We start from the raw sequence: 19,022 nt of genomic DNA, 5'->3' as shown, positions 1-19,022 counted from the left end.
GAGCGCAGCGTAGACACCAATGTCAACGAGCAGACAACGCGCTGTCAAACGGCACAGCATCTTTTATTCATTTCACGACAAGAAGCGAACAACAACCATTTTTGCGCCACCGTAGCGTACGTGGCTACCCACGTGCGCCTCATCATATTGCATTTCCGGTTTGAGAAATGTTATAACGCCGCGGTTGGAATCCCCGCGCCCGCTATCGCAATTTCCTGTCTGTGATCTGCTACTTCCCCTTCTGTTACAAAAAGGATTATCCTTCTCTTCACAAAAAAGGACATTTTTGCTAGAATATCTTTTAGCTAGATACAGATCTGAAAATAATTTTATTGGACTATTAAAATAATTATGAAGGACGTTCAAGCACGATGAATAATGTTGCAAAAAATTTTGACATTCTAACAATTAGCTTTCTTGAACGTTCTACTACATAACTACATACTATTTTCATAATCCAACAAAATTATTTTTAAAGTATACCTATAGTTAAACATTTAAATACTTCAGCAAAACTGCTCTTTCTTTGTTATTCTACTATATATTTGTCTCTCGTATCACACATTCCACGATCGAGTTTGCTTTCCTAAGTAACAATTCAAAATTTCTGTTCAGTTTTCTTCATCATCTTCGACGAACCATCATCACGGAATATAAATCCTAACAGAAATTCACCGGCGTGAATTCTTGCAAAGCGAACTGATTGAAGACGTCATATCTACATGCATGCATTTGTGATTGTAACACGTGACGTTTTTGATTGAGCAACATTAGTGTTCGTTAAAGTGCAAGGTGCGCCTTAAACTTGTTTTAACGCATATTTTCTTAATTATATTTTTAAGAGGCAAGCAGCAACGATATATACGAAAAAGCGATGACTAGTCATGAATTAGCTCGTTATTACGTTTTTATCCAATATTCTCGCTCTCTTTTCCTGACCCAATTCGTTTTAAATACCCTGATAGATTCGATTATCCGAATTATGCACGGATATTCCGATCGAGCAAACCCGAGAGCGATCCACGACGAGATCCATTAGTAATCTCAATCTGGATCATCGATTTCTTCGCCCACCGGAACGTAGTTAACAAAAAAGACGGTCGTGTCGCTGCAACGTCATTACTGAAACCCGCATTATCGATGAGATAAATGCAGAAAATTATTAGAGATGAGAGATATTAAGGAAGATTTTGATGTAACGATTTAACTATGTTTTAATCGAGAGAAAATGCGACTCAATTTCCTGAGGAACTATACGCCATGACTCATTAAAGAAAATAAAAAAGATGAATGGCTGTACCAATCATAATTACAAACTTTTCAAAATTATCAGTGTACATACATATTCTTACTTATCTGAAATTCAGATATAAGCAAAGTATTACTTGATTTCTAAATATCAAATGAATGAATAACAATAATTGATAATTCATAGCTGGCTATGGTTATCGAGAAACTTAGTTACAGACAGCCTATTTCAGGTAAAATCATCAAAAACCGAAATCTGACCTATAGTTAGGTCAGATCATTTCTCAAGTGTTTACAGTAAAGGACCTAAATAATTATATCGAATTTGAGATATAGGCCTAAATTCACGTAAACGTAGCCACTGAATACAAACATATATCCATTCAATACGTGATATCCATGCATAACAATTTACATTGTATTTCATTCAATATTAAATTGTCTAGAAAGATGATAGTACCTACAATTTATTGTTATAATAGTGTATAAATAAAGTAACTCTCGCGAAGCAAATTCTCGGGATTTTGGAAAGTATTATTTTTAATTTAATTAGAAGACTATTTTTAATTAAAAGACAATTAGTTTTAATATTATATTATAATTTCTTACATGTAAATGTATTTTGTTTGCTGCTTTTATATTCGCCATTATTTTGATATCCTACAAAATTTTGATATCCTATATTGCAGATGCATGTAAGTATTATCGTTTCATAAATTTATACAATCGCTATTCGTTAGTTGAGGAGAAACGGCCGCTCGGGGCGCGTTTTTTCACCCCTAATGCCTCAAGCGGGTTTCACGACAGTAATTATTTCACGCACTTCCGCGGAAGGTTTTCGCTCGGCTGGTATACGGGGCCGTATATTTTGACAGTTACGACGATCCTTAACGATCGGATTAATTTTTACGGCACCGTAGTGAAATGAAAGTACGCACAAGCGCGCCATTGCATCGAACCCTTCAAAGTCGTGAAACTTCTAGACGCTTTAAAAGCATCGTGCGACCACCTGGCTTTTATTTTGTTTTATTACTTTGAAAGAAAGTAGATTCAACTCGCGCCATTGAATCTCTGATAGAAAACTGCTGAATTGCTGAATAATTCACGGGAGTGCAATCTGTGTGGGTGGGACTCGACATTTCCTTGTATTTCGTTCATTACGTGATTCTTTTATCGCTTTGTTTAATAGTCTATATTTTCAAATGTTTCATTAACATACAATTAAATAATATTATCTACAATCTACTGTATAAATTATTTATTATTTTGTTGCACGGAAAGAACGATTTTGTCGAAAGATTTAAAATTTTACTAGATCTGAAAATAATTTTGTTAAAAGTTCAATTGTTAGAATATCAAACTTTTTTGCAACATTGCACGTCATTTTTTAATTTCTAGCATAATTTTTTTGATGATCAAACAAAATTATTTTCAGACTCGTAGACTTGTTCTAGCAAAATTTAAATCTTTCAGCAAAATCATTCTTCCTATGTGGAGATACAATCTTTTCAGCTAAACTTGAAAAATTTCAATAACTGACATTTGACTAATATAATTTAAATAAGATCTTTAATTATTTAACTTCATATGAGAAATTATTCTCAAACATATTATCTCATAAAGTCACATCAAAAATAAAAAATAATCTGTCTTCTTCTCTATTTTCAACTGTCGACTTTCAAATGTAACATCAAAGAATGATCTTTGTGTAACAAGAAAAATCGCCGGCCGTGAGAAAATTCACGTAAGACCGTCTGTGGGAGTTGATCAAAAAAATTTTCTCAACACAGGTGATGCCTCAGAGGTAAGATCTAGTGGAGTTGACTCCCCCTCCCGTTTAACCCTCGGACGCAGCGAACCCTTAAGGGACCACGATCTCGAACTTCTATTCTCTCTAGAAAAATCCAGATTTCGTGAAATTCTATATTATGTACGGTTCGTCAATGATGCTTTGTTAGGCACGAAGTGACACGCGGCAACCCGAACGGCGTTTTGTCGAACCCCAAAAGGATTTTCTTTTCTTTATCGAATCTTGAAACGGAAGTCGTTTCGTTCACCTTTAGGTTAATCGGTTATTTAAAAATATTGATGTACGATCAGAACTCGATCGATCCAAATATTGATCTCGGAAAAACAATAATCCTCCAAACTTCTCGCACACAAGCAGTACATAAATAGAGCCCAAAACGTTAAATTTGTTAAGTTTTAAGTCAAAAGCTTTAATACTATAGAGGATATGTGATCATATTTATTAATATAATAAACGGAGACAAGAATTTTTTGAAAAAATAATCAGCATTCAAAAAAGCTATATGCGAGTTATCTTCACATTCATCGTTAAATGCTAACATGAGCATTGAAGTTTACTCAACAACGCTTTTGTAAACATTGAAGTTTACTCATTAGATATCAGGTTGTTTCTCACCCTGATATAAACTATTATATTTCACAAAACATCGATATTTAACAATGTATGAAGAAGCAAAGATAAGACACGCAAATCTTGTGTTGGTATGAAATTAGCCCCTCAAAATTGCTTTTTCTTCTTTATTAATTTTTTTACCAGAAGTGTACAAACATTCAAAATGTACATACATGTGCAGACGATGAGCAATCAAATGACGATAGAGCCATAGAAAATTCATTTTTTTTTAATTTGAAAGGCCAATTTTACATATAAATTGTATGACTTCTTTGAAGAAAATCTTCATGAATAGCTATTATGTTCTTTTTTTAATCTTTTTATCTCTAGCTTTAAAAATCGAAATACTTAACTTATAATATTAAAAAAGTAATGCAGTTGTATTAACATATCCCCAGAAAGTATCTGTTTGGTTCATTCGTGACATAAACTTATAGATGGACAGATATGGCGCAAGAAATACTCTTCCACTGAAAGAGCACCAAATCATACAGATCAATTCTTTTAGAGACTTAGGCTTCAGAAACCCGTTTTTCGCCGTCTTTTTCCACCTCCGCAATTCCCGCGACGCGTAAGCCCTCAATTTTCGCACAATGGAGAGTCTCGAGATTCCTTATAAAAAATTGACGTACAATGGTGCTTTTGTCCGCACGTTTACCCCATCCGTCCGATTGAATCGGATGATTTTTTTTCTTGTACCGATTCCACGTGGAACGTCCAAAAATCGGGCAACGTTCATGAAAAGGTTAAGGCCTATTATTCGAGCATCGCGGTGCAGCCATTCATCAAATTTTTTTTACGCGGGTGTCGCCCGGCATTTCTAATATTTTACGGTAAAGATAAGGAAAAATTCGTATATTTATGATAAGATAAAAGATACTAATGTCTTAGTACAAATTAATGTTTCTTACATGCAAAACCTAAAGTATATTATTAATTTAATCATGTAACTGTAATTAGTATACGCTAATTATTTTTAAATTTTTAGTGTATATAGAATTGTGATGATAAGAAGCACAATATAAAAAAATTGTGAAAAGAAAATGAAGCACGTAAATACACAATATATAGCAATAAATATGATTCGAACATCAGACAGAGAATTGACGATATAGACACCAATGATTTGAAATGTCGCTCGTAGAAGGACTGCTGACAGATTTTATAATATCGAATGAAACATTTTGTGACTGTTACGTCTAAGAGGACTGTAAATTACAATTTGTAACCTCCCTTTTCGTTTTATTATTCAGGACCTGCAAAAAAAACTTCTTGTGCTTCAGGTTTTAGACTGGGATCCAGAAACAGTTTACACCTATGGTTTCTAAATGCCTTAATCCGTCACTGCGTTCGCAGGACGTAAATCGCGTTTGCGACATTATTCCTATGATGAAGGCTTCATATGTGTCATAAACTACCCTCCATGCGACGAATTTGTAACGTTTTATTAGCGGAACGGGCAGCAGCAGCAGCAATGTGCGTTTGCGAGAAGCTACTATGTGCACGTTTTAATAGGCCCGACTTTGTTCTCATGAGGGCCCCCATCAGAAGCCGTTATTCATCCGATGGAGATTTACGTTCCTGATACTCATACGAGAGAAAAGATACGTACAAGGATGCTACCTTTATGATCGGTTTTGTTACAAAGTTGATTCTTTATATGCCGTGCTTTTAGCGGCTCACAAAGACGGGGTAGAAAAGAGGGATGTCTTCAAAGGATCGCTTCTCTGACCAGCAGTTTGATACTCGTCGAGTGCACATTGCAGAAATCTCGCGATTCTCTCCACGACGAATAGTCTCGGTATAAAAGTTTTGCTCTTCAAAAATGATTCGCATTGAATAAAACGATCCAAAACAAATGTGAAATTGAAATTTTTAAATAAACAATGCTTTCATCGAATTAAGAGTATAATCATGATTTTGTACAAGAAAAATGGTACTTTATATCCAGTATATCTGAATTTGATAAAAAATTTTTCATACACAGAAAAAACGATTTTATTGAAATATCTAAAAATTTAGCTATATATACAGATCTGAAAATAATTATATTAGACCAAAAAATAATTACAAAAAATCTCAAGCATGATGAATAATAGTACAAAAAATTTTAATATTCTACTAACTTGAATGTAATAATTGTTTTGATAGTTCAGTAGAATTATTTTCAAGTTTATATTTAACTAAATTTTTAGATACTTCAGCAAGATCGTATTTTCATACATAAATTTAAAAAAAAAATGTACATTTATGTGCAATCTCAGAGACAATTATTCAAGTAGAAATTTTATAAATAGGCTTTTATCAATTTTTCCTTAAGTCAAAGTCGTTATTATTCATAATCGTGTCACTTATCTGATTAACGATGCATTTTTATCTTTGACTCCAATACCTGTCTCGCTAAGCGACAAGAATTACTGTATTGCGAGTGAATTTTTAACTTCCTGTGTATAAATAACCAATACCTGTGTTTCTACTTCAGCTTTAATTCACTTAGAAAGTAGAGAAAATTATAATTAAAATAGTTTTATCGTTTATATTGCTTCCTTCGTATAAGAGATGCTGTCATGCGGAAATTTGAAGATCACTGTCATGAGATAAGTATAACACGCAATGCAATTACTTCCCGTCCGAAAAGGAGACGTGAGATCGAAATGCCGTAACACGCGCACGTGAGACTTGCAATTCGCACCCCGTAATTATTCGATCCGGGGAATCCATTAGCGGCGTTAACCCCACAGGTGCAAGAGCGCAAACGGCGATGTAATCACTGCCGCACACGGAACGTGGCCGAATCCGGCAAAAATTAATCCGATCAGATTAGCCGGACCATAATAATTACGTGCGAAGCGTTAACGCGGCAAGTGCTCCCATTCGTTCCGAACTAAATGAGCGGTTTGTTTCACCCCTTTCTTTCTCTTGACTCTCACGAGTTCGCTAAATCGATGAATTAAATCAGATTCATCGTGCGAGAAATTATAAGAACCAAATGTTACTTCGCTACTCTTAAACGACGAGGGATTTTTCGCTATCAGTACACGATCTGAATCTTTCCAATTTCAAAATGAATTTTATAAGGTGAGAGGAAAAAGAACACACGAGATATAATTATATATAATTATAGACATGTACACGCGTGTTTCAGAGGTATTATATTTTACCTGTCATAACTACCGCGATACCGATTACACATGTGGCACGTCTCTCCCTACAAAAATTGATAAATTTTCTCTAATTTAGTAATTTAAAAATACGACACATGCTCAAGCGACCCTTCTCTTTCATGATCGTCCTGTAAGATTTATTTCTCCGCAAAATAACTATCAAAGTTGGCAGACCATAATATCAATCTACATATTCCATATGAACATCAATCTCAGCGCAGTGCAGAAACTTGGTATCAATTAGCTGGATCAAAAAAATTGAAAATAAAAAAATTTATCGATCGATTTTTAACCTTTCTTTGTACATTGTGATTTTACATTGAAAGAAAAGATTGGCTGAATATGGCATAGCATTTTAAATTGTTTGCAGCAGCCAATTTATGGTTGCGTTAGTCCGCAAAATATCAGTATAAGTTTTTGATAAGTTAACGCAAAAATTGTTGCAATTAAAAATGCTATGCCATATTTTACCATGTAATCTGCAGTACCAATCTTTTCTTTCAGTGCCTACAACATAAAAAAAGATTGAAAATCGATCGAAAAATTTTATTTGAAATTTTTTTGATCCAGATACCAAATTTCTCACCGCGCTGTCGAGATTGATGTTCGATATGGAATGATGTCCGATATTCAGCCAATCTTTTCTTTCAGCGCAATATTCCGTTATTTTAAAACCGTCTTAAGTAATATCTTAAGATGCTAATACAACTCTCTGATTAGTTCATCTTAAATTTATAAAGATAATTTTTTAGCTTTCTACAATAAGCTATTACCTAAGTTTTAAGTCGTAAGAAATTGATCAATCACAGTCGAATAATCAAAAGAAGAACAGTCGAGACAATTTCTTTGGTTTAAAACTTAAAAGTAAAAACTTGGGTAATGGCTTATCATAAAAAACTCATAAGAATCGATTATGAATACCGGTCTGTGATTGGTTTATAACATCTCAAAATTATACTTAAAACCGTCTTAAATATAAGAACTGACTTTGAATACCGGTCTTAGGCCCTAAGAGAATATCTCCGCATAAGAGAGTCGAGAACGCAGAGAATTTATGTTCGGCGACTTATTTGGCGATATTGTTTACGGGCCAGGAAGCAATCCGCTCATCGCTCCCTTTTTGCGATATAATTGCAGATTTCTGCGCGCTCGTACGCCATACTCGTACGTCAGGGCGGTCCTTTTTTTGCGGATCTTCTCTGTCCTGTCGTAAGAAATTCGCGCGTATTCTACCATTTCTACCTCGGTGGACCCCAACTCGGTCCCAACGGCGTCCTTTTTTTGCCCATACTTTATCACACCGCCGTTCTTTCTTGCGTGATTCCCTCCTAACGCGAGATCTTGCTTTTACGGTAATCCGTCCGTCGATTTGTGTCTCCATTTTTATGTTTCCTTCTGCAGAATTGCGAGAAAGCATAAGCACTCTTCGAAACTTAATCGGTCGTTTCTCTTTCTTCTGCTCATTCTCCTTTCATTTGAGTAGAAAGAGCAGAAAGAGCAACCGTCACGATTACGACCTATAAATAACGTTCGACTGAGCACCGCAATCGATACAATTATTTTTGGGAAGGCGCGAACCATATCTTCGATTACACCGACGGAATTGAGACTAAATGACGCTTCGTTCGCAATATAAAGCAAGATCGGTAACGAGGGCAGCTCTTCTTGAACACCTCCGAAACCTATCATCTTCTCGTGCCGCGATAAAAGAGAAAAAGAGAGAGGCTCGATCGTGCCACTCGATAATTGATACATACTTAACAAGAGAGGATCGGCGTGAGAAGCGTAATTAAGAACGTGTTGGCGAATTTATAGCGGCTCTTTGGGACGTGTTATTACATAAAAAATATCTTGGTCGCGCGACGACATGTACTCGTATTTCGCTGCACGCGGCAACTTATCAGCATTTTATAATTAAAATAATTTTATAAGTAAAAAGTCCTTCCACAAAATAAGGTTGTAGAAGAAAAAAGAGGAAAAAAGTTTATCATAAAATTAACTGTTAAACATAAAGTAACAGTAACATTGCATTAATATTATAATTGTATATTTTCTTCTCAACAATATATAATTGTTATGCACAATATGATACATCAGATTCTGCGCATAATGCAGGAATTTGGAATAAATATTAAAGAATTAATATTATAGAAATAAAAAAATTAGAAATAAAGATTAAACGTTATATATAAATATGATATGTCTTATATCATATTTATTATATCCATTGTGTGTGCGCGTTTACTCTCTATTCTTTTTTTATTTCTCTAATATTTAATATTTATTCCTGTTCCTATTATTTCTTTCATTGTGCACAGGACCTTACATTTATTGAATGGGGAATTATAATATTAATGTAATGTTACTATTATTTTGTATTTAATGGACAATAATTAGATCATTTACGTCACTTCTTAGGAGTCTACAAACTGGAAAGTAAGTTTTCCAAAAACTATCATAATAAACACGTGTACGAAAGAGAAAAAGCTTGAAGACCCACGCTGTACTCGAGTACAGAATAAGAAATTTTGTTGCAAAATTAGTTAATTTACGTCACTCTCCAGGAATCTATAAATGCCATGGAGAGGAAGTTTTCCATCCTAGAAACAAAGAGAAGAACTAGTTACGATATGTAAAAGAAAGAAAAAAGGAGTTGCTCCTTAAGGACCCACGCTGTACTCGAGTACAAGAGACATTTTCTCTGTAGCCTTTTACAGTTTAAAACGCCGAGAGATAAATTGAGAAAGATTCGACTCACCGTTGAGGAGTACGGTCGGCAGGATCGCGTGAGCTGGAATCTCTAGGGACGGTGGGTAATCGATGTGCAGGAGAGCCGAATGTCTCGACGATCTGTGGGACGGAGAACTGACGGACAGGACGCTATCCCGGAGGGGACGTTAGCGGCGAAGTCGGGTCCGGATGTGCATCTCGCGATCGATGCAATAAATTCACGAATGCGGTGGACGAGTTGACGGAGAAGTGCGTCCGTGTTTCGCGTCGAATCTTCTTCCTTGTTTGCCACGAACGGGAAACGCGAGCACGCGGGGCTCAGGTTCTGCGTCCTTTTCTGTGACCAGAATGAATGTACGCTCGAAGGATTATACTCGAAGATTCTCCGTGCCTGAGAAACGACGCGAACAATCTGTAAAAGAAGGGAAAGATCAGACATCATTGCATTTCACGTAGAATGTCGAGCTATTCATGTAGATTTTCGCCTTCTTACAGTTCGCCACAACGTTTAGTCAATACTAACTATAAAGCAATGAAAACATCTGCACGGAAAGAACAGTTTTGCTGAAACATTAAAAAATTTAATTAGATATATTTGTATAGATCGAAAGATAAATTTTATTAGACTATCAAAATATATGTGAAAAACCCAAGTTGATGATTAGAATATCAATATTTTTTTACATCATTGGTCACCATGCTTGAATTTTCTACACAAATATTTTGATGAATTAACAAAATTATTTTCAGATCAGTATCTAACTAAATTTTTAGATATTTTAGTAAAATCGTTCTTTTCTTTTCATAATTTCTTATTCAACAATATAACTGTTATATTACGCAATGTATTGTATTACATTTATATTATTGCGAAATTATAACATAAATGTTATTTTTAGGCTGCATTTCATTTAGTGCTTATAAGGCTTGTATCATTTGTTCCTGTTTATCATTTGATAAACAAGGATGAAATGATTCCAAGAGCATTGTGAGTGTTAAATGGAACACAGACTTGAACTTGATTCCACAAATACAAGATTAATGCTCTTTTCCACTAACATAAATTAACTTTAATCTCGGTTTAACTTACTCTTCTAATCTTTAGAATTAGAAAAAGACGAAAAGTAAGTTGAATCGAGATTAAAGTTAATCTACGTTGGTAGAAATGGGCATAACTTTATATTTTTTCAGTTTAATAACTTTCTGTTTATCTGTCTCTAATTCTTAAAATTTTATATTTTTTATCTAATGAACAATAAAGATAAAATGATATTACTAATAGCGCGTTCCCCGAATGCAGCCCAAGGTGAGTTTTTAATTCATCGATTGATTAATCACATTATGCGCAAATGCAGCTTTTACGGAAGTTGCATTTATTACACTCTAAATTCCTTATTACGATGTAGAGTGCGTTCAGGAAGACACTATATTAGCACTATTTGTTATTCTATCTTCATTTTATATCTAATAAATGATGAAAAATAGAATGAGAAATGCAATTATATAATAGAATGATGGTAATAAGAAAGTGTGAAAGAATAAGCGAGTTAAGAAGAATTGTCTCCTTCTTGACTTATATGAAGCAAATAAAATATTCTATTCTATTCTGGCGGTAATATCGCCTCTTCTCTCTTCGAATGCAATCCTAATTGATGTATAGCCTAAGTGAATATGGCAGTCATTTTTGTTGTCAGAATCTATCGAACTCTATCCAAGCAAAATAACAAGTCATTATGATATCAAAATAATGTCGAAATGATTCCAAAATGATCATTAAAATTTTTCAATCATTCCCAATCCATTTTATCATTTTGATATTATCATGATTTGTTGATCTGCTTGAGTATCAATATCGAAATCAGGGCACCCATGGAATAAGTCGGAATAAATTCCGATCGGAATTATTCAATAATTATTCCTTAGATTTTTATTGTATTTTCTATTTAAGAAAACGGAATAATTCCAATTGGAATTCATTCTGACTTGTTCCATAATATTAGATGCTCAAATCCGATTTCTATTTTTCATTAATACAAATCTCAGTTTCTCGTCGCAATTTGATGACGTCGAGGTACCGAAGAAATCAATTGATAAAGATCACGTCGAAACATTATTTATAAAATTGTGACAACCAAATTGCTCATCGAGGGAATCGCGCTGCCATGTTCACTTCGGTCGTTTCGTGGTTTGGGCAGACACGAGCTGATCGCGAAATAGTGATTAATTACGATTCCATGATTAATCGACATGACGAAACGATTACCTGTTGTTTTGTGCGATCTTTCCGATGCTCGTTGCATGTACTTGCACCATGACGCAGCTGAGACAAATAAACAATCGCGAAACGTGAAGATTGCCTGTTGCGTGATGTGACAATGTTCGTTAGGGTGAAATCACACGGTGCAGAAAACGACTGCGGAATAGAGAATACGTCATAGAAGCAACCAATCAGTTCCAACCAATCAATTCTTCTGCGTTGTTCCGCGAATAGCGGAATAATTGATTGTTTCAATAATGCATTCTCTATTCCGTAGCTCTTTTCCGTGTGATTTCACTCTTAAGAGCAAACCGCGCGAATTATGTACTTATTAAAACAAAAAATTTAAATTAAATACGCGATGAAGTTAGCAGCGTCACGCGTTGCAAATTTTAAGTAATACGAAAAGTCTATTTATTTATCATTCATTCTAAAAGTTATTAATTTATCATTCATTAATTGTATATATAAAGTTTTTACAGTGTGGCCGCTGTCTACTCGACTATTCCGTCTAAACAGCGACATCTTTACGAAACTCATGCAAACTGTTCAAACTTCAATAAATTCTTGCTCTAAACCAATAAAACGCTGTTTGAAATCTATAATATTAGCGATTGGTAAATTATCGTGTCAATAAGCTTTGCAAGTAATTGTAGATTTTTACATGACTAATCGATAAATATGTTTTACAATTGTTTAGCACAGATGTCACAATTCATTTTTAAAAATCATACATTTCGATAATATATATATTGTAAAGGTAGCTTTTCATGCCGATGCTCGACTCTCATTTTCGGTGTCAAAATAAGACACGTGATAAAAATGGACGAATATCAAGCGTCAATTTTGATTACGTGATCTATTTTGACATTGGAGGCCGCACAGACTCTTGCATAATGCATAATGCATAGTGCATAAGAGAATCAACCAATCAAAATTCTTCTTTTCCATGGAATGAGAGGAAAGGAAAGATTCTGATTAGTTGATTCGCTTATGCATTATACATTGTGCGTTATACAAAAGTCTGTGCTGCGGCTTTGAAAATGAGCGTTGAGCGTCAGCATAAAAAGGCACCTTAATTGATTACGAGTTTCTCTTAGTATATACTTCGTGTATATAACCTTAGAACTCAGAATTCACATCTGTCGACTGCGGCATATGTCCATGAGAGATTGTAAGATTCGAGAGAATCGCTAATCACAATTATGAAAAAATACGTAGAACAGTTATTAAAAGGAGATGACAGTTCACAGTCGCTACATCTAGCCTTACTGGTTGCTGCATTTATTCTTATAACATTAGGTAACTAGCATGTTTATTCACAAGTGTTGTAATATTGAGAATGTATTACTTTTATTTTATAAATTATCTTATTGTGTTTTGTTATTTTATTATTTTATTATTTTTATTTCATATGCTTTTTAATATCTTTAAAATTACTATGGTTTATTTGTTAACTTATATGTGTGTGTGTAAAAAGAAATAATTTTTTAATTTTTCTTCATGACATAAGTTTGTAGGATTTGTTTTTCGAATAATTTTAACTGAATTAATATGGAAAGAATATTTTTTTCTGTGTTTTAATTATTTGTTTACATATAATATTACATCATTCTCTTATACATAATATATTTTTATTAAGTACTACTTTAATAAAATTAATTTTTGTAGTTTTATTTGTATTTTGGCGCAAGAGAAAATCTAAAGGTAATATTATCCTTTTAACGGGCCTTAGTGACAGTGGAAAAACATTGATCTATGCAAGATTATTATGTTCCCAATTTGTCAAGACATATACATCTGTTAAAGAAAATATAGGAGATATTACGATCAACTATGTAAGATTTAAGCAATATTTTGTGATAGACTAGATTTATAATTATATGGTAGTGTATCTATATTGTAATTGTTCTTATAAAAATTTTGCTTAGCGTTTTTTAAGAATAGTGGACATTCCTGGAGATGAACGACTACGTGGCAAGTACTTCGATAAATATAAATCATCTGTCAAAGGTCTGGTTTATATAATTGATGCAGTGACTATTCAGAAGGAGATCAGAGATGTGGCTGAGTAAGTATAAAATTTGATGAAATTGATTTTTAACAAAATGTTTCATATAAATATTGAATAAATCCTAACATTTATATGATTAATATTTTTTTGCAGGTATCTGTATAATTTGTTATCGGATCCTGATATACAAAAAACTGCTCCTGTCCTTATAATGTGCAACAAGCAAGATCAAACTATGGCTAAGGGATGTTATGTGATAAAAGCATTATTGGAGAAAGAAATGAATCTGTTGCGTATGACAAAGACTAGCCAGTTGGAAGCCACTGACGCATCGTCGACAAATATCTTTCTTGGGAAACAGGGAAAACATTTTGAATTCTCGCATTTAGATTCGCAAATTGATTTTGTAGAGTCGTATGCGTCAAATGATGATTCTCAAATGTCAGCTGACATTGAAGAGCTTAAGAAGTGGTTAATTAAAATAGCGTAATAAATTGCGGATCCAATCTTACTAAATATAAATTATTGTAAGTAACTTTGTAATTATATCAGAAAATTTTTTTATTAAACTTTCAGAATCATTATATCACATTATGAAAGAAACAGATGTTTATTTAAATATAACTTCATGATCTTCGTTTATATTTATCCACAAATTAGCATATATATATATATATATATATATATAATTCTTGTTTGCAAATTGAATCTCCATTAAGAGTTATGCTTGGTTTATGCTTTAGTCTTAATTTTAAAAGTTGGTAACAAAGAATGCCATAAGGTCATTTATGCTTCTCCAAGAATACGTTCCAAAACTCGATTTCGAATAACAATTAACTCTACAGTGTTCCAAAACGCGAGATAATTCCATATGGGCGAAGCCTATTCGTTCCAAAAATATAAGTAAACCTACCTTGGAGTCAACTACGAACTCTGCTTCCGGGTAAGTTGAAAGATTATTGGCTCCTGCACACTGGACGCGGAAACCAATGAACACTAGGAGCTGTAAGCTTATTAGCTACCGCATCATATTTTGTTGCGTGGCAAGCGTTTCTGTGGCTATCCTCCCTCCTGGGGTGCTATTTTGTAACTATTTTTTCATGCCTATCACGATAGTTGATTCGATGTCGTTAACAACATCGGTCGACAAACTTTAGTAACTGCGATTTTATATTATCACTATCGATGAATATTTGACGATATTTATCGTTAATGAAAGACAACTATTATTAACTCTAACGTAACCCCCCCCCCCTCCTCCCTCATAGGTGACGAAAACGTATCGTACCAACACATTTGAACTTATTAACGACAACCAAAAATAGTAAAAACCGCTATGTCACTATTAAGCAGATTGAAGGCATTATAAAGTAAATATTTTTTAAATATTTAATTTAACACATCGCAATTGTGTGGATAAAATGACAGCTCGATATAAATCAGACAATTGGATGTAGAAATATGTTCTTAAATTAAACAATTCTACTGTACAGTGCAATATAGATAATTATGATCAAATTTATTATAATAATACGAAATTTACAAATAAATTGATAACATTGATGAATACATTTATATCGTAAGCATGAAATATGGACTAAAGAAAATCGTTTAAAATGAAAAAACGACAATGACAATATTTTGACAAAGTAGACTTATACAAAGGAGAATATAAATTTTATAAAAATTTTCATCATGAAGCATATATACCAAATCTAAAGTCGCATCTGACGAAAGCATAGTCAACACATAAGAACTACTATACAAAAAAAATTACAAATAAGTCGTTATCATAATAATTCGAAATTCGTGAGGAAGAATTTAGTGCATGGTGTAAATGTTGCAATCTTAAAATAGACATTTTACGGAACAAATGCATTAATACATTACATTTGTTTCAAAAAGTATCAACATTTAAGGTTTTGAATAAAAATCTGAAGATAACGTGAATAGAATGACAGCCTATCACTGAAAATGCAAATACAAGCTCCTCGAAATCAAGATCAACAAAAAGTAAGTGTTAATAATAAAAATATTAATGTTTTTTTTCTTAAGTTATAAATACATAATGTATACTTTAAGTACATTACAAATTTAATATATTTCTTAATTTACTTCAACGTTTCGCAATCGGTAAACTACTTATTTGTAAGTTGCAATAATTACAGCAATTACACTATTAGTGTATTTTATAGCAATACAAGAATAAATGACTTAAGATCTCACTGTCATTATCATATAAATGAAAATTCAAGACATGAAGAAGGAGCTGCAGATAATAGTGAGTATAAAATGATGCAGTAAAATATAGAAAATATGACTACATATTATCATCATGTACATATTGGCATGATCTTGAAAATCGAGATAGTCAACAGAGGTAAATGATACTAATATATTTTATTCTTCTAGAAGGATTAGTATATTCTATTATAAACTACAGAATTGAACATCTAATGATTTAATAATATAAACTTTATAACTTTGAGTCAAAATTTAACAAATGTGATTTGAATATTATATCACCGAATTAAATAATAGTAACTAATAAATGTATATCAAGTTCTGAAGAAATTAATATAGATGGCATGGTACAATTCCTTGGTTACAATCATGGAAGTACATGTTGATACGTTCTTGGAAACCAAGATGGTCAACAAAGGTAAATGATATTAATCTATCAATATATTTTATTCTTCTTGAAATATTAATATATTCTATTATAAACAACAGAATTGAACATTTTAATGATTAGCGATATAGACGATATAGATAAGCGATATAGATAAATTTGAAATATTCAATAAATGTGATTTCCATGTTATATTTATATCTAATTTAAGTAATATTAACTAACGAATATATATCAAGTTCTGAAGGAAATAACACGAATAACATTAATTTCCTTGTTCATGATGTTTCGGATGTAAGATCATAATCCGTTCTTATTTTAAGACCGTCTTAAGTAACATCTTAAGATATTACGGCTCTCTTATTGGTTCATGACATCTTAAGACTGTATTTAAAGACGATCTTAAATATAAGATCTGATTATGAATATCAGCCTTCGTGTAATTCTCATGGTTCAAAGGCTTGTTCATCCTCTTCATCCAATAACAAAATTGCTACCATGTATATTGCGATTTAATTTTATTTTCTATCAGAATAAAGTAACGACAAACAAAATCGACATGATGTTGTTCCATCTAGTTATTCATTACATTGTCGATGGTGACGCACAAATTTCACCGAATTGCTGAAAAAATAGATAAAGAATCTTCTAATAATTAGATTAAAACAGATTAATAATAGCATTGTATGTTAGAATTTGGGAATTCTTATTCTACACAATTCGAGACATTGCATTTGATTCAACCATGTATTATGGACTCACGAAGAAGAAAAAGAGCGTGATTTGCGAATTATATGACTGCGAAATTTGTTTTAATTTTATGTACTAAGGCGGGATTTTTTGTATTCTTATTGAGATGGCCAGATGTTGACCGAAACGTCTAAGTTTAATCTTGATAATATCACAAAAAACAACCTGTGTTGTGGTTTTTGTTCCTTTATTGAGGAAATTTTACTAAATTAAAGATCACTTTTTCATTATTTATATTTTATTACAAAAATTCTTACCTATGAAATGAAATGCTCTTTTTACTTCTATGCACACCCAAGCACATAGTACGTCATGCTTTGCATATTTTAGTCACGCGATTTTATAATCTTTCAAAGTAATCTTTCAAATATAATCCCACACGCGATGATCTTTCAGACATATATCTCACTGAAGAACACTAAAGGTAAAAGACTCTGCACAATAAAAGAAACAAGGAATAAAGAACAGAGAATAAGAATTTCAACTTATTCAGAAATCATACATTGTGGAATACACAGTTTCTGATAGGTTGAAATTCTTATTCTTTTATTCTCTGTTCCTTTTATTGTACGCTCCTAAGTGTGCACCTGTAAGCTTCTGATTCGCTCTTATATTGACCAAATTAAAATGACACTGATCAATTGATGTCACAATTTTCTATGCTTCGTAGCGGATGCCCATTTCAGTGTATATATAGTTCAATGTCCCGGAAACCTGGACTGGTAATTAAAATTAAGAAGAAGAAGAAACGTCCCTTTTGATCACTTTGCTATTGCTCACAGACATTCACAGCAACCGATACCTAGAATTTTTCCACTGGACCAACTATTCAGAAAATTATAATTAAATTGAAGTATTGTTACTAAATCTTAATTATTAATTTTGTAAAAGGATTTTGTAAATACTTGATTATTTTCGATACTTTAAAGAAAATAATTGATATACCAAAATGATATATTTGAAAATCGATTTTTTTTCAGGGATGATGCTTTTTTTTAACAATGCCCATTCTTAAACTGGATTGAATTCGGCACAATCAAACAGATTAGGTGCATAACCTGCTTAATTCTTGCTCTTCACCGAGCTCAGACTGCGTTCCGTTTCACGCCATGCGCACATGAGAATGGCTAAATGTTTGTACGGCTCGCAGCGCATGACAATGCATCAGGGTTAGTTGCTTCAGGGAGTCGATTCTGTATCTTCAAACAAAATGAAAATTACAAAAATGAGCAAATTTTTTTAGATGTTAACCAATAAAATTATCAGTATTCTAGTAAATTCGCTCTTTTAATAAGTAATTTTCACTTTGTTTCAAGATACAGAATCGATCCTCATCTCCCGAGATGAAACAGTCCATATATCTATGCGCAAGGGTTACGTTAGCCATTTTAGGCGGAAAAGAGTAACTAATTGTTTCTATTGTTATTATATGAAAAATCACATTTCTTTGAAAATGAAAGAACTTCGTATTTACAAAAAATGATGAATTATAAATATTAAACATATCCGATGCTGAATTCATAGCAGCAATTGATAGTAAGTAATCCCGATAAAAAATTGTTTATGCATAAATATCTGTAAATATGTATAAATATTTATAAACATATAATTATATATGAAATTATATATAATTATTATAATTACATATGTAATATGTACACATGTGTTTCATTCTTTTGTTTTTTGTAAAATTGTTTTTTAGTGTAATAAAAATAATAATAATGAGAAAATATCAAAAATAATTAAAGGGACAATTTTTCGCATCGTTTAATAAAAAAATTAAGTTTAGAGAAATATGAAAAAAA

General features: G+C 32.6%; 1 protein-coding gene and 1 long non-coding RNA gene across 2 annotated transcripts in view; one reads left to right on the top strand and one right to left on the bottom strand.

Annotated features, from left to right (window-relative positions):
• Positions 1-12,943: 12,943 nt before the first annotated feature.
• LOC108690729 (signal recognition particle receptor subunit beta) lies at positions 12,944-14,340 on the top strand. The gene is made up of 4 exons (XM_018198167.1): positions 12,944-13,123; positions 13,493-13,659; positions 13,753-13,892; positions 13,989-14,340. The coding sequence occupies exons 1-4, from the start codon at positions 13,027-13,029 to the stop codon at positions 14,323-14,325; spliced, it is 741 nt and encodes a 246-aa protein (XP_018053656.1). The 5' UTR covers positions 12,944-13,026; the 3' UTR covers positions 14,326-14,340.
• A 2,506-nt stretch (positions 14,341-16,846) lies between these two features.
• LOC108690713 overlaps positions 16,847-19,022 on the bottom strand; it is a 4,832-nt gene continuing 2,656 nt past the window's right edge. The window contains exon 4 of the long non-coding RNA XR_001931908.1: positions 16,847-17,091. This is a non-coding gene — a long non-coding RNA (uncharacterized LOC108690713). The remainder of the gene's footprint in view (positions 17,092-19,022) is intronic.

The sequence above is a fragment of the Atta colombica genome, unplaced genomic scaffold (assembly GCF_001594045.1).
Source record: "Atta colombica isolate Treedump-2 unplaced genomic scaffold, Acol1.0 scaffold35, whole genome shotgun sequence".
Taxonomy (NCBI): Eukaryota; Metazoa; Arthropoda; class Insecta; order Hymenoptera; family Formicidae; genus Atta; species Atta colombica.
This window is presented reverse-complemented; position numbering and strand designations above follow the sequence as displayed.

What these genes read in the sequence shown, in the direction of transcription:
- LOC108690729 (XM_018198167.1), top strand. Translation starts at nt 13,027, where the DNA reads ATGAAAAAATACGTAGAACAGTTATTAAAAGGAGATGACAGTTCACAG. An exon ending in ATTTATTCTTATAACATTAG is followed by an intron (nt 13,124 to 13,492) that starts GTAACTAGCATG and finishes TAATTTTTGTAG; the next exon opens with TTTTATTTGTATTTTGGCGC. An exon ending in GAGATCAGAGATGTGGCTGA is followed by an intron (nt 13,893 to 13,988) that starts GTAAGTATAAAA and finishes ATTTTTTTGCAG; the next exon opens with GTATCTGTATAATTTGTTAT.